The sequence below is a fragment of the Colletotrichum godetiae genome (genome assembly GCF_030913485.1).
Source record: "Colletotrichum godetiae strain CBS 193.32 chromosome Unknown BDP55scaffold_3, whole genome shotgun sequence".
Taxonomy (NCBI): Eukaryota; Fungi; Ascomycota; class Sordariomycetes; order Glomerellales; family Glomerellaceae; genus Colletotrichum; species Colletotrichum godetiae.
In genome coordinates, this window is record NW_026851251.1 from 1,031,291 (window position 1) to 1,046,527 (window position 15,237).

Sequence of the window (15,237 nt, forward strand, 5' to 3'; positions counted from 1 at the left end):
CCGCCCGGCTTGTATCCGCTGAAGCCCGCTGGAGCCCGCTGAGAAGCGTCCCGCATTCATCACCTCAGTGTGTAAATACGCAAGTCTCTCAAGATAGATACCTTGGTCGACCTTCATCTCATCATCCTCCCATCTTCGGTGTCTGGGGTGATATTTTATTCTTGGCGATGTCGCCTGCTTTCCATGTTAACGTAACTAGGTAACTCACCAATGCGGGAGACCGCAGACGCGGCGCTGATTACTCTACATATGGGGGCCCAAGCTTCGTGAAAGTCTGCACCTCGTAGACCCAGTGTGACAGCAAATCGTAAATCGTGCGCCTTTCGTAGCTTTCAAGAGCCTCTCTCTGATCACCGTCGCGGAGCTCATTCCGCTCTCTCACTAAACCACCAAGTAATCCTCTCCGGCGTATTAATATCTCGACTACCATTGGATACCCGACCTAAATGGAGGTGGGCACCGAGGCACGCATCGTCAGGGATTGAAGGGGGCCCCAAAACGCCAGAGCGGCACAATCGACGTACAATGCGGGGTTTGCCTCGGGACCCGCGTACCGGTAGTCGGGGGGAGGGCGTGACCAACCCTTAGCAGCTCCGGCATTGAATTCCGTCTTGAGTCCCGCAGAGTATTGTTCCATTTTGTTAGTGATGTGGAAGCTATCCCCCCGAATAGGCCCAGTGGAGGGGGGGTGGGATATCGGCAGCCGAAGCTTGAGCCATCCCGCATGAACAAAGCTTAAGTGCGAACCTTTCGGATGGACATTTGCGTGGCGAGTACGGATAGTTTTCTCATACTTCACCTCACTCTTATAAAGCTCGAATCCACGTCCGCACTTCCCGGTGATATCGCCCATTCCCGCTTGAAGCACACAACACATACATACTCTGTGAAGTGACAACCCGGCATCAGGAAGCAAACATGGCACCATCAACCTCAGTCAGCCAGATCCCCCACGCAGACGTCTCCGCCGTCAAACACACAAACGGCAACGGCATCCTGCCCAGCTCTACCATTGCGCCGGAGAAGAAGCCCGGGCAAGACAAGTCCAAGACTCTGGAGACCAAGGGCTTCCCTCGTCCTCAAAAGTTTGACGATCCGTACCAGCAGCGTCAGCACCTCAAGGAGCGTTTGGCCCTAGGTTTCCGCATTTTCGCAAAGAACGGCTTCGACGCTGGCGTCGCTGGCCACATCACAGTCAGGGTACGTCTTCTCCCGTCTCAGAAACACTGAGAATGGCTCGGAATCTTGAACTAACAGTACTTGGCGAAAGGACCCCGTTGAGCCGCAAACGTTCTGGCTGAATCCCTTTGGTGTCCCCTGGCCACTGCTCAAGGCGTCGGATCTCATCCGCGTAGATGAGAACGGTGAAGTAGTCGAGGGTGGCCCCGTTAGGCTCTTGAACACTGCCGGTTCGTTCCCCTCAACCCCCCCCCCCCAACTTCTTCGGTGAACCTCTCAATGGTCTAGCTAACAGCGATCCGCAGCATACATGATCCACCACGCAGTCCACGAAGCCCGCCCAGAAATCAACTGTGTAGCCCACTCCCATTCCCTCTACGGCCAAGCCTTCTCCGCCCTCGGCCGCAACCTCGACATCACCACCCAGGACACCTGCGCCTTCTATAACGACGTCGTCCTCTACAACTCTTTTGGCGGCATCGTCCTCGGCAAAGAGGAAGGTCTGCGCATCGCCGCCGCCCTCGGCGACAAGAAGGCCGCCATCCTGCAGAACCACGGCCTCATCACCTGCGGCAAGAGCGTCGAGAGCTGCGTCTACTGGTTCCTCAGCCTCGAGCGGTGCTGTCACCAGCAGTTACTCGCCGACGCCGCTGCCGGGGGTAGGGGCCACGAGACGGTCAAGATTGACGAGGAGGATGCCGAGTTTACGTACAAGTCTATCGGGTCCGACGTGGCGGGATGGTTCTCTGGGAAGCCTACTTTTGATATGATGGAGCACGAGTCGGGTGTGGCGTATAAGATGTGAGAGTTGAGATTGGGGTGTTGATAATGAATGTGAGTTCCAAGCAGGATGAGCAGCTTCGATTTCGATTGTCACGAATAAGGTTCAGTGACTTTGACGACAAGTGAAGTTTACCTCCAAGGTTGCGTGGGAGTGATATACATATGTCCTGTCTGCAGCTGCGCGAGATTAACAACGTGATAAGTTAAACAAGTCTTCCTGCCAGAAACAGTATAAAAGTTGTCTCCAGAACGTCGATGACTAGATTTTGTTCCTCACGACAAGTGGTGTACGTTGAACCGCTCCCTCCATCGATGGATCTCGCAACATCTGACTTGGTACGGGAGCTTTTAGCCACTCACTTATTGCCTTTTCTATAGAACGCTATTTCCACTAACCTACTTAACAAGAAGTCTATTCATCACCCGTCGTCGTCCCGTGTTATTCCATGTGCATTAAGCTCTCTTGAGTGAAGAAGAGAAAATGAGTATTCAACACAAGACCAGCAGGTGGAAGCGACACTTCGTTCTGGAATCCGAGAAGACCAGCAGACCGAAAATGCAGGGGGCTTGGACCCAAACCCCGGAAAACTTCATCGAGAGAGACGTCAGAAACGACCTCAACCTTGGTCACGAAACCCGAGACCTTGTCAAATCGGAAATTGAGACCATGTTTGTGGGAACCTCTACTTGTTTTCAATGATACGTAGCTAGGGAGAGGAGCGACAAGACGAGGTATTCTTTCTTGAAATCAAATACAGGAGAATCCTGTCAGGTGGGACCGCAATCTCTATCCCGAGAGCCTACATGGGCTCACATACCGAAGCTCCCCTGGCCGTAGTACTTTATAGTCTCGTGAATCGCTATATAAGGTAGTAAGGTAGAGGAGCGGCGGTCGACGAGACGGAGGATCACCCATGAGAAATCTACGTAACTAAGAGCGATGAGCAAAGAGCAGCTAAATATTATAACAAACATGTGCGTCTCTCATCATAAAACCAAGAATCGTATGCCAACTTACAGATAAAGGTTCTTTCTCACGGGCCGGACAGGATCCCTAGGACTATTACGATCAGATAAGCCGAGATGCTGTCATGGGTACTAACTACATTTATGCCTCTATCCGCCTCTGACGTGACCTGAATCCGCGTTCCGAGTGACTGGTACTTGGCGGCAATGAAGAGTGACCTGCCGTTTTGTTGGAGTCAGCAGGGAATTGTAGAACACCTTGGCCGTCTTCAGTGACCTGCAAACATAGATATATGATAGTGAGACCACGCCATAGTGAATCGTTGTCTCCAGGACGTATTGGGTACGTATCCGCAGTGGTCATTGGTCCAGTCTGGAGCATAATGTATACCGGCTTTGGTGGCTGGCCCAAGGCAAGGTACACCAGACTGAACCCCTCAGCCGTCACATTGAAGAGAGATCCAGCGGTTCGTACATCCCGACGGCCCCGACGGGCTTCCTCACGTATTCGTCATGTACTACGTTCGATATAACGAATGACGGGACGAGAAAAAGGGTGTCTAGAATGACTCTTGGTTAGTATGTATGTTGGCTACGATAATCTCGCTGCATTTCCCCAATCTACATCGCCCAAGACCAAGGACCCCAGAAAGAAGGCTTCGCACCCGAACGGACCCAGAAGACCAGAACGAAGTCTCATTTTCTAAGGTTAGATTCCAGACCCAGGCCAACGTCTTTTATGTAATACTTTATAAGCTGCGAGCAAATTAGTGAACCGGGTCATATTTACTCGAGACCTTGTCTCCTCGTCGTTCACCGATCAATGAACGCTCTGTACGGGCTGCCTCAGAAGTCGTGTCACTGAGTTTCAGGTGTGATCTAAAGAATTCTACAGACAAGCCGAAATAATATATTCAGTCAAATCGAGTGGAACTATAAAGTACGGTCTACTCAAATGTTCCTCCTTACATGGTGTCCATCGCAAAGCATGCGGCCTCCAAGGACCAGAGAAGATGTTAATCATGATCAACATCGAAGCCATCTGCAGGAACGCTCCCATGATGAGGAGTATAGTTATAGGAATGCCATGGGGATGAAGTCGCAAAGAAACGCAGGAGACCTGGCAGTCAAGGCTTTGCTGTAGTTTCTAGAGCCCCAAACGATGAGTCACTAGCGTAAGATCATTGGTCGCTCGGTAGGTGCTTCTTGGTGGAGGGTGCCGGTTCGAGATCCTGGTTTCTATGAAATCTGGGCCACTTCAAGCCTATAAAACATGGGCTATCCATCCCGGAGAGAACATGGAGACAGCTCTCGGGCTTTCATTTTTGAAATCCAGCTAGAATAATAGATGTCATGCGTGCTCTTTCCTGGATATGCAACATGGCGCACATAGCATACGGCCCTCTCGCACCATTCCGAAAAAGCCAATGGCACTTTACACAACTCATGGAGATCAGATGAACAGATCACAGTCAACAGATAGGGCGTCGAGGAGCTCGCCAAAGTTGATTACCGAAGCGACGTCAGAACTCACCCCCAGAAAGCTCGATGACACCCGCCTCCGCTCCCACATCCCGAAGAGCAAGATGCAACCTCCCAGCGCTCCCCAGCAAATCAGGGACCATCACTTCCCAAGCATTACCCATCCTCAGTCAGTGCTCAAAACAATCCGCAACGGCATTGGCCAAACAGACCCTGCCGTTTGCTCTTTCCCACGAGTCCCACGAGCTGAAGAGGGAATGTCGTTAAGTACGCGGTAAGTGGTGGTGGAAACGGTCACCGACCCGTCCGGGTACTCGAAACTTCGGGAGCCCCCAGCTTCTTTCCCAGTACCAAGAGCTTTAGTCCGTTCTCCTAAGGTCCAAGCAGGAGTGTCGAGAAAAAAACAATCATAAATGCTTCGAGACCCCCCTTCCTTTTGCACTTTCTGTTTCCAAATATCATTGGCAACTCTGACCGTGTCCTTGGACCAAAAAAGTTCCATCCCATATCGCTTATCGGGTAGTAATATTGATGAGTTCATCCTGCCAATTCCAACATCGGATGCAAGACTTGCACAATAAATCCCGAAAACGGCATAGCGGCGTTTTTATGCTTCTCGGCTTTGCACAGCAAGCTCGCACTACCCCCTCCATCGAGCAGCACCTCACAATCAGCGGGCACGCGACCCTGTCTCTCAGCTCCCAGCAGCTCCTCCAGCGAGGCTTAAGCACCTACTGGACAGCTCGCACCGGTCATCGGCGCAAGCGTTCCCCGGCCGAAAAATGGTCGGAAATACAGTGGTCTCCCTCGGCCGGCACTGCAGCGCGCAGCAGCAGCGGCAGCGGCAGCGGACGTGCTCGCCAAGGTTGGAGGAGGAATGAGATGACAGCTTATCCAGGGAGAGGAGGGGGGCCTTCTGCACTATGCGGAAATTGGAGTAGGCAACGAGAGATCTCAACAAGTGTTAGGATCACCGCCACAGCTTTCTTCGCTTCTTTCGACAGTTCTCATCGTGCAATCGAGAGCTTCCACTCGTTTTCCCCACATCCACCTCTCTCCCGTTAATCGTTTGACCACGGTGAGATTGAACACGAGATCTAGCTCGAGAAAACCCTCAAAAATCAAATTTCCGAACTTCACAGGCAACGACAGCGACAATGGCTCGTTCCTGGAAGCCCGCCTTCTGGGCCCTCTTCCTGATGGTCCAGCTCGGCCTCGCCTCCACCGTCGCCGAGAAAATTGGTCTGACGAGCAAACCCGTGGCATCGCTGAGCCTCGAGGAGATTGACGAGCAGCTGCAGGTAAGTGCGAAGAGAAGAAGCAGAAGAAGCAGAAGAAGCAGAAGAAGAAGAAGAAGAAGAAGAAGACGAAGGCCAACCCGATCGAATCCCACGAGAGAGCTCAGAGCATCGAAAAAATCATCAGCCTAGAGCTTCATAACTGACCATGCGATGCCCAGCAATGCTCGATAGTCCAATCCCTAACCTCGTCCAAACTCGCCTCCCTCTCCGAAACCCCCTCCCTCCTCTCCCGCGCCTTCGGAACCCTCTTCCCCGGCTCCCCCGCCGTAAACGCCCTCCTGGCAACCCTCTACATCTCCGGCCCGCCCAACTTCCTCCTCGCCCTCTGCCCGACCGACATTGACCCCTCCTCCCTCTCCGTCATGGTCGCCTTCGCCGTCGGAGGGCTCATGGGCGACACCCTATTCCACCTCCTCCCCGAAATCTTCCTCGGCGAGGACGAGCCCGAGCGCGCGCGCCTAGTGCTCGTCGAACCGAACCGTAACCTGCTGCTCGGCGTCGCGATCCTGGTGGGCTTCATGACGTTCGTGGCCATGGATAAGGGGTTGAGGATCGCTACGGGCGGGGCAGGGCATTCGCATGATCACGGACACTCGCACGCGCAGGAGCACGGGGAGGCCAAGGCCGAGGGCGTATCGTCTGCCGTGGAGAAGGCGGGCGAAGTCACCTCGCGCAAGAAGAAGGGCGGCGCCGGCACCGACTCCGGGTCCGGACCCGACGGCGCCGTGAGCAAGTCGGAGAAGGAGATGAACCCCAGCGTGAGACTCGGAGGCTACTTGAACCTGATGTACGGCCCATTCCTTTGACCTACTCTCCTCCGGCCAATTAGGCAACGAATTCTACTAAAATGACTGTGGTTTGCTCTGTACTGACTTTTATACCCCCCTCCAGCGCCGACTTCACGCACAACATCACAGACGGCCTCGCCATGTCCGCCAGCTTCTACGCCTCCCCGACCATCGGCGCAACGACCACGGTGGCCGTCTTCTTCCACGAGATCCCCCACGAGGTCGGCGACTTTGCCCTCCTCGTGCAGTCCGGCTTCAGCAAGCGCGCCGCCATGGGCGCCCAGTTCGTCACGGCCCTCGGCGCCCTGCTCGGCACCCTCATCGGCATCGCCGTCCAGGAGCTCGGCGGCAGCGGCTCCGGCTCCGGCGAGGGCGGTATGCCGCGCAACGCGGGGCTCTGGGGTACCAGCTTGGTGAGTTTCTCTTTCCTCCCTCTTGCAGACTTCTGGAACTTGACCTGGTTCATTGGTTTTCAAATTACCCCTGCGTGACGACTACATGTGCTGACTGTGACGAACAGACCCTGGGCGACCTGCTTCTCCCCTTCACCGCGGGCACGTTCCTCTACGTGGGCACCGTCGCCGTTATCCCCGAGCTCCTCGAGACCGGCCCGAACAAGATGGCCGAGCTGCGCAAGACCCTCGTCCAGTTTGCCGCCATCGCTGTCGGCGCCGGCATCATGCTGTACATCTCGTGGCACGACTAGATGAATGCACCCCCTTTTTTTAAATGATGCTTAAATTCTTTTTGCCTACGTGCACATGTAAACATGCCTCACGTTAGATAAAGTTCTGACTGCTGGAAAAAAGCCAAAAAAGGCGTAAGTCCAATGTAGAATATATAGAGACAATAGACCGTGCAAGACCGTCTATCACTGCTATGAGTTGGTATTGCTCCGGCCAAAAAGTGACTTGAAAGCAAGCCGTCGCCAAGCCTTCTTCAACCTTTACCTCTGGAAAAGACTGGAGACATGTCAAGCGGCATCCATACGGTTAAAGTAGGTAAGCTGAGGACGAGGAAAGCATGACCAACTCCAACCAAAACTGGCGCATCCCATAGCAGAGACCGTCCGAAAACCCATGTTCCAACAACTCGGTTGACGGATCGTCTAGTCCTGACCGTCTGACCGTCTGACCGTCTTTGGTAGAAGTGCGGGCGCAAGAAAAGGCATGTGGCGGCGTCGTCGTCGTCGTCAAAAGTTGGGGTAAGGAGAAGTAGACAATGTAGAGGAACCTACTGCGTTTGAGTTTCTTGAACAGGGAGGGAGGAAGCTAATCAATACACACACGCGACGCTGTTCCCCACGAAGGAATAAACTTGTCAAGGCCGGGGTGAACTCCAGTTGTTTCAATGAGCCTTTGAGTTTTCCGAGTAGACTTGTGATTTTTGCATGCAATCACACTCTGTACGGAGTACCTAGTGTTGTTCAAGCTTGGCCTGGCCGCTTTGCTACCTCAGCATACTCAGGCAAGATGGAACCAGGGGAGATGTGTATGATGCAATTCCTGGGCGGTCTGAAAGTTTGCGGCTGTAAAGCACGCCATGAGCTTGATGAGCAAATGTCGAGAGGGTTGACGCAAGACAGTCCCAGAGATGGTGTCTTGGTTCACCTCAGCCTCGAGGATTATGATTTCCGGTGTAGCAAAAGACGACAATTATTCATCAAAGAGCTTGGTCAGCTCTTGTCTCTTCTGGGTTGGTCGCCAATGAACCGGGAGCTGCCCAAGTAATACCTATGCGTTGTTGTCCACGCCTGTGGCCTACCACCGCCTAGCGCAATAGCGACATTGACATGAGGCGCCCTGCAGGGCGCGGTGTACATGAGAACGGCTGGGCGCCCTGGGCGCCTGAGTTAATATGAGTCTTGCGCTTGACTTGCAGAGTCTCTGCCTACACCTTCATGTGGGTGCGTGCATGGCCATGTGTGCATGACGCCTTTTGGTTCGGGAATGACCTGGAAGTGAAAAAAGGTTGTCCCATCCGTCGTCCGAAGGATCTCCCCGTCCCGATTGGAGGCGGAATCCCATCATCGTTGGCCCGCTGGGGGTCTGGCCAAAGACGTTTGGCCATGAGGCCATGTGCGGAAGGGCGGTTGACGGGAGTGTTAGGTAATACTTCCGGACTCTCGTTCCGGAGCGTGGGATGTCTCCAGGATGTCTCCAGTGCTGTCCATCCAAAGGCGCATCGTGGGTCCTTTTACCCTTGGACAGATGGCGCTTATGGCACTCCACTCTTCGCAAAGAGGCAACAAAGTGCTCGTAAAATTTTTCTCGAAAAAAAAAAACTTCAACCACGCTGTCCGAGCCCCGACTGTCGACATCGTAGATACCCATGTGCCATCGTAGACCGCACCGCGGCCATCCACGGCTCGTTTGTCGTCGGCTGAAAGTGGATATCGTGCTTGGGATATTCATGGTATTGCACCATCATCACTGACATCCACAACCCACATCAAACAAACCCACAGTTGTCTCCTTTTGTTCTCAAGAATGCCCGCTCAACATTGGCCTGCTTCCCGTATGCACCCCTGGTTTGGGTCAGTCGATTAGAACCTCACGGCGGCTCTAGCTGCTGCTCACAGATGAGCCGCACAGCACGGCCATGCAGCATCGCAGGCGGTGTTACGCCGTAGGCTGTAACCCGAAGAGCCCCATCCTGTTCCGCGATGGAGCCTCAAGTTGTCCTGTCTCAACTTTCAAGATCCGCTTGCTCCCGTGCCTTGGCCTGACGTACTTGGCTCGTTCCAGCCTTCCATCCAAGCGTTCCATGCATTCTAGCGTCATCGTCCCGATGGATCTCATCAGTCATAAGCTCACCATCGTCGTGCGGCTGGTATTGCTTGACATCCAATTGCGCTCCTGGTAGGCGGCAGCGTGGTCAGCTGTACGCCCGGGGGCCTCTCCTGCCGTTCCCAAATTGGTTGACGATTCGTGATGTGACAGTAATAGCTCCTCTGTATTTGTTCTTTTGCATGTTCCATGTGTGTGTGCCATCCAATGGTCCATGCGGCCACTACCTTGGCGAGTGGCCATTCGAGACCTTCGAAACTTCGAAAGCGTGGGATCAAATGTAAAATTTTCACTTCACGATGGTCATGGTCGTAGCTCTGATGGATCTCACTACTTTCGGCGTCCCCTAACGTTAAGAACTCGCGAGGCACGCCCCCATAGGCGCACCCTTGAGATGGATCAGGGCAACCTCCAGGGCCCCAGACCACCGGGGGATCCACCGGCTTGACAGAGCGCATCGACCGCTAACGGGAGGCCGAACCGGGTGGCCGATGTGCCTCCGCCGCGGGAATCCACCTTCGACCGTGTACGTCAAGGGGACCCGATGGCATGGATCTCGTGTAATGCCAGCACCAGCCGCCAGGCACCTAAAGGCAAAGCGCCGCGCCCCTGGATGGATCTCATTAGACATCGATTCCGTGTACGTAAAGCCCAGCCGGTTGTCGTGTGTTTTTGCGAACTTTGCAACTGAATTAGTTTTTTTTTCTCATCCACGTCGTTTGTCCACTGGATTGCGATATCCACCTCGCGTGTGTTTGAGGGTGAAAATGATTGATTCGAGGTAGAGGTACTTGCGATACTTGTTGTACTTGTCGTGGTGCTTGTACCTTTCGTCAGTTTACCCAGGCCGCCCTTGTTTGTTCGACGGGCTTGGGATTTTTCAACCAACGACACACCTACTCCCATGCTTGAAAATACGCCTGGTGCGTGTGACTGAGTATTGTAGCCATGACGAAGTGAAGAGCTAGGGGAGGAAATTTCCCACCCTTGCCTGCAGTCGTCGTGGAGGGTGGTAGAACGAGTTTAAGCTGCTGATTGGGACAGCGGTGTCGGACTGGTAACGCGATTGAGGTCGATCATTGAAGAACAGCGAACAATGCTTCTCCTCGGTAGTAGGCTGAGAAGTGTGCCACTGGCTACCCAGCTGTGGTTCTCCTGCTGTCTTGTGCGTCTTGTCACAGCTTGGTGTTGAAAGAAGTAGCAGGCCGCAGGGGGCGATGGTGAGTTGTTGATGCGAGAGGCAGATAACAGTGTGACAGTCTGGATGCTGGTCTGCTGCAGCTGTTGACAGATTGCTGGGGTCGCGGATCTTGAATCCCATGATTGCTCCCCGCGTGCCCGCATTGCCCTCGGTTTGAGTTGCTTCTTGCGTGGTGTCGCGGGGGCGGCTCTCTTAGCTCTATTCCGATTCCCCATTCCCCAGTCTGGAGATAGCAACGGCTGGAGTCTGGCACGGCTCCGATCGAGCTCCGAGAGCAGTGGTCCGCGACGTTGCAAGTAAAGGTTCTTGAAGAGGTGCTAGTGCAATCTTTGTCTTTTGCGTCAATGTCATCCGGTAGGGCGCTGGGAGATTCGGCTGACTATCTCTTTGGGGTTGGACGACAGCGTGACGGCAGCAGGGCATGGAGCCATATCAGTGGCCTGAGTATGCATGAGAGACAATAGTTGGCTGTCGATCCAACGGAATAACGCGCTTTTACGGATAGAGTACGACAGGTTCTCGGCCAAGGTTGCAGCCAAGTGCCTCGGCGGGCTGCGTGTTGTTTACACTGTTTTGGTTCTTGTTGGCCATTGTCAATTCGAGCATGCGATCGGCGGGAGCTTTGAGCTTTCACTAATTAGCTGGCGCTGGCGTCACAGTCATCAGGGTGGAATTTGATCCGTCATGTCAGCAGACTGACTGTACCAGAGGCTTGAGCCGGGTTCCGTTGGCGATGGTTGGAAATCCGAGTGGGTGGAGATGCATGTCCGAAGCATCGGTCGGCAAGATGAAAGTTTCCCTTGATTCAGAGCCTATTGGGTTGCTTCACCACCTTAGCTGGCATTTTGAAGTTAGTCGGCGGGAATTGCTGTCTCGTTCTTCCCAAAGCAAGTGAGGTGCGTTGCAAGGAGCACCTGCCGATCATCGGCGCCGTGTGTTACGGTGGAGGAAGGTCCAGTCAAAGGGTCCTGCTCGGTTCTTGTCATGTTAAAGCGGGTCCCGCGCCTTTCCACGACGTCCAAGTTGACATGATGACTCTTTTGGCGAGCAAGTGCGACACGCTAGCAAAGTTGAGTCTGAGATTCCCAACCTTGGATTACCAATCTGAAAGAATTCTAAGCAGCCTTTAATTTTGAAACAGCAGGGAGACACAATAGAGGTATTACTGTGTAAAGATGAGCTTGGGGTTGGATGCGTCTTGCATGGTCTGCATGGCATCATTTGGAGCATTGGAAATCAGAGTCTGTTGCACTTGCTACATTCTCTGTGCAACAATGGACTTTCATATCAATACATCTTCAATTGCGGGAGCTTAGGTAATATAGGTAACTTCAATAGGTATTCAATACCTTAGCTTACTTTAGAGAACCGGGGACGAGAAACCTGGATGGCCCAGGGAAGTTGCGGAGTAGGGGACGGAGTCATAGCTGCCATTCACGCCTTTCACGCCGTTTTGTTACAGCTGTTGGCGACCTTTTGAGGGTCGGAGTCTCGGAGTCTCCACCTAGTTGCGGCCAACAACCGCTGGGCGACTCCGTACAGTCTAGAGAGTCACAGAGGGAATGGATGTCGGGGGTCTTTAGCGCATACGGATAGGTAGTTGTATAAGGTAAGCTCGACAGGAAGGGCGTCACTTGTCGAGACCAAGCACCCCCAAGCTCGTCTTTGGGAGCGCCAGTCATCCGCCGTGCCATCCACCATTCTAGTGGATCCCATCCTTCAGATTTTCTGTTTCTTCTGTCTTCTTCTCCACTTTTTCGTCTTCCTTTGCACTCCGAACACACTGAACAGCCGGTCAACAGTTCAAGTTCCCGTCGGCCACTGCCCGTGCAAGCGCGAGTCTCCCGCCCGGACACCTGCCTGCCTGCCACCCACCACCTCACTCTTAGGTCGGTTCCCAGGTCGACTCTCGGTACCTCACCCGTAGTACCACATGTACCTTGGCCAGGTACCGGTACGTTTTCCCACCTCCCTCCATCACGCAGGCTGAGGATGAGGAGCCCGCCCTTTGCAAGTGCAAAGACGTCAACGGTGGAGGGTCTCCAGGTTGTTTCCGGCCCTGGCGTTTGCTGCCATGGATCTGCTCAAGTCGAGTCGAGTCAAACAAACATGCTGCTGCATTGCACCTCTGCCCATCCATCTTCTCCCTTCCCATCCTTGACTTTGACCCGGCTTTAAAGAGACACGCCTCGCCCACCCTCTCGCCATGGAAATGTCTATATTTCTCCGTACCACTCACAGGCTTTCAACTTTGGTTTCATTACCATATCGTTACTCACAAGACTCCATCTGGTTCCCATCCAATATCTGGGGGATCTTCACTCAAGCCGTCGTCTATATACATATAAGCTACACCCCACCTCGGGGACATTCCCACCATCGTCATCGTCACACCCAGCCAGCTCCATTTATCAACAATCAGCCAAAATGTCGAGCCACAGTGACATGAGCTCGGTCATCTCTTTTGCCCGACAGCCTGCTTCCACCAGGAAGCAGAGCATCGAGGTCAAGATCAACGACCACTATAGCTCCAAGGTCTACACATCGGGCAACCCCATTTCCGGAGAGGTCACAATCACGCCCAGCCATGACAGCCGGTTCGACTTTGTCCAGATTATCCTTATTGGCATCTCAAGGACTCGCCTTGATGCCGTTCAGATTCCACAGCTCTCTTCTCACACCTTTCTCAAGCTCGAGATGCCCATTCCCGCATCCGCCTACCCCGTACCCCGGATTTTCGAGGCCGGCAGGGCTTACACCATTCCCTTCAACTTTGTCATCCCCCACCAACTGACACTGAGCGCCTGCACTCACAAGGCCCAGTCCGATTACATCCAAGACTACCACATGCGCCTGCCCCCGACTATGGGCGGCTGGGAGAGGGACGATATGGCTCCTGACATGGCCCAGATTCAGTATGTCATCAAGGCCCGCGTTGTGCGACAGGACGAGCTCGGTGGAAAGCCGACCAAGGTCATGGAAGACACCCACCACATCAAAGTTCTCCCTCGATCCCCCGAGGACCCGCCCCTGAACATCACCAAGCAGGACAGGAACTACGCCCTCAGCAAGACTAAGACTATTCGCAAGAACATCTTTTCCTCCAAGCAGGGCACTGTCACAGCTGCAACCGCCCAGCCCGGTGCTGTCTACCTGACTGCCGACGGCCGCGGAGCCTCCGAGGGCTCAGTCCTGGTCAACCTCAACTTCGAGCCTACGTCTGCCGATATCCTGCCTCCCAAGGTCAGCACCGTGTCGGCCAAGGTCCAAGCCCAGACCTGGTATGGCGCAGCACCCATGTCATCGCTCCCCAACATGGGAAACAGTCAAGAGGCATATGCCATGACCCAGCAGCTCGCATACCAGACCTCGGTCTCTCTCTTCTCGACATCAGTCGGCAAGGTTGCTTGGCGCCAGCAGTTGGCTTCCACCACTCGCCGTGACTCCGGATACTCTAGCGATGGCCTGCGTGAAGGCAGCCCCTCCGACTCGGATAGTCAGCGCCAGAGCAACAGCCGCCGCTCGAGCAAGGATCGCTCCTCTCCCATCTTCCACAAGGCCGCTCTCCAGATCCCTTTCAAGCTACCCACGGCCCGAAAGACCTTTATCCCGACCTTCCACGCCTGCCTCATCTCCCGCACCTACACGCTGCAGTTGACCCTGATCGTTGGCGATTCCAAGATCAACTTGAACATCCCTCTGCAAATCGCCCTCGAGCCGCCTGTGCAGCTCGATTCGCTCGACATGGGTCTTCCCAGCTTCGAGGCCGTGATGGCGCAGCAAGAAGAGGCGGACGCCGATGCGTTCCTTCAGCCGAGATTGATGCAGCAACCTGCACCCGAATTTCAGGGCACTGCTGTGTTGCCCAGCTACGGCGATCTGTCTGCAAGGCGAGGCGAGGTCTCTGCTGCTTAAGGTTTTTGCAGTCTGAGCTCTTGTTTCCTTGTTTTGACGAATTACGACTTATGGGGGTATTCCTTCACGGACGATACCACTTTTTCAGCAATTTCCTTTGTTTCAATGTTTCGAAAGAGATGATACCAGTAGAGGATCAAGCTGGTTGGTTACTGGAGTTTTGGATATTAAAAATTTGGGATACTTCGACTTGGTGTATTTCTGCTACTCATTTGGAATTTTTGTCTGTTGGAATTGAAGATACCCAAAGAGCAAGAGGCAAATTGGACAAACACATCAATACTTAGTAATAATATGACAAAATCACTCAACCCCGGGGCTCTTGTGTGTGACCTTGCCGAGGAGTCGACTGTTCCGTTATACAACCTGATGAAGCCTGCCTATTTACCTTGGCACTGAATTTCCAAACAGGAAGAAACTTGTCTACCCGCGTATAGAAGGGTGAATCATACCTGGTACAAGAAAATTGATGGAAATTAGACACCGACCTCAACGTCTAGAGCCTAGTTTTAGACGGATTCGAATGATGCTTGACCCCACACGGCGCATTTGAGATGGGCCGTACGGTTATAGTCCGTAATCAGTGGCCGGATCCGTCTCTGGTCTGGAATTGCCAGGAGAAGGCGGCCCGGGGCAGTGTGCGGCACCCCGATGACAGGATGATGGCACTGGAGGTGAAGGGGCCGGCACCCGAGGAGCCGGTGCCGGACGGAAAGGTGGAGACGAAAGACGGGAGAAGGGTGCCGGACAACCCAGAAAGTTCTAGGCCCATGGATTCCCCCCTCGTCCTTCCAGTCCTAAGATTGCGGTGGAGTTTTGCAGATATCCCGCTT

The 15,237-nt window shown here is 53.8% G+C and overlaps 4 protein-coding genes across 4 annotated transcripts; all 4 read left to right on the forward strand.

Moving 5' to 3' along the window:
• Positions 1-918: 918 nt before the first annotated feature.
• BDP55DRAFT_723555 (class II aldolase and Adducin domain-containing protein) lies at positions 919-1,984 on the forward strand (the record flags this gene model as incomplete). The annotated part of the gene is made up of 3 exons (XM_060578764.1): positions 919-1,200; positions 1,271-1,409; positions 1,485-1,984. 3 exons carry the CDS (start codon positions 919-921, stop codon positions 1,982-1,984), a joined length of 921 nt encoding a protein of 306 aa, XP_060435694.1.
• A 1,847-nt stretch (positions 1,985-3,831) lies between these two features.
• On the forward strand, positions 3,832-4,931 carry BDP55DRAFT_645387 (uncharacterized protein). Its single transcript, XM_060573637.1, has one exon. The coding sequence runs from the start codon at positions 4,302-4,304 to the stop codon at positions 4,686-4,688; it is 387 nt and encodes a 128-aa protein (XP_060435695.1). The 5' UTR covers positions 3,832-4,301; the 3' UTR covers positions 4,689-4,931.
• A 197-nt stretch (positions 4,932-5,128) lies between these two features.
• BDP55DRAFT_212025 (ZIP zinc transporter) lies at positions 5,129-7,588 on the forward strand. The gene is made up of 4 exons (XM_060566004.1): positions 5,129-5,711; positions 5,870-6,498; positions 6,603-6,912; positions 7,020-7,588. Exons 1-4 carry the CDS (start codon positions 5,568-5,570, stop codon positions 7,203-7,205), a joined length of 1,269 nt encoding a protein of 422 aa, XP_060435696.1. The 5' UTR covers positions 5,129-5,567; the 3' UTR covers positions 7,206-7,588.
• A 5,203-nt stretch (positions 7,589-12,791) lies between these two features.
• On the forward strand, positions 12,792-14,681 carry BDP55DRAFT_212132 (arrestin). The gene has a single exon (XM_060566005.1). It carries the CDS (start codon positions 12,917-12,919, stop codon positions 14,402-14,404), a length of 1,488 nt encoding a protein of 495 aa, XP_060435697.1. The 5' UTR covers positions 12,792-12,916; the 3' UTR covers positions 14,405-14,681.
• The last annotated feature ends 556 nt before the right edge of the window (positions 14,682-15,237 follow it).

Bases quoted from the DNA above. Each gene is read 5' to 3' on its own strand.
- BDP55DRAFT_645387 (XM_060573637.1), top strand. From the start codon at position 4,302: ATGCAACATGGCGCACATAGCATACGGCCCTCTCGCACCATTCCGAAA.
- BDP55DRAFT_212025 (XM_060566004.1), top strand. From the start codon at position 5,568: ATGGCTCGTTCCTGGAAGCCCGCCTTCTGGGCCCTCTTCCTGATGGTC. The intron at 6,499-6,602 runs GTACGGCCCATT...ACCCCCCTCCAG, and splicing joins GGAGGCTACTTGAACCTGAT to CGCCGACTTCACGCACAACA. The intron at 6,913-7,019 runs GTGAGTTTCTCT...TGTGACGAACAG, and splicing joins GGCTCTGGGGTACCAGCTTG to ACCCTGGGCGACCTGCTTCT.
- BDP55DRAFT_212132 (XM_060566005.1), top strand. From the start codon at position 12,917: ATGTCGAGCCACAGTGACATGAGCTCGGTCATCTCTTTTGCCCGACAG.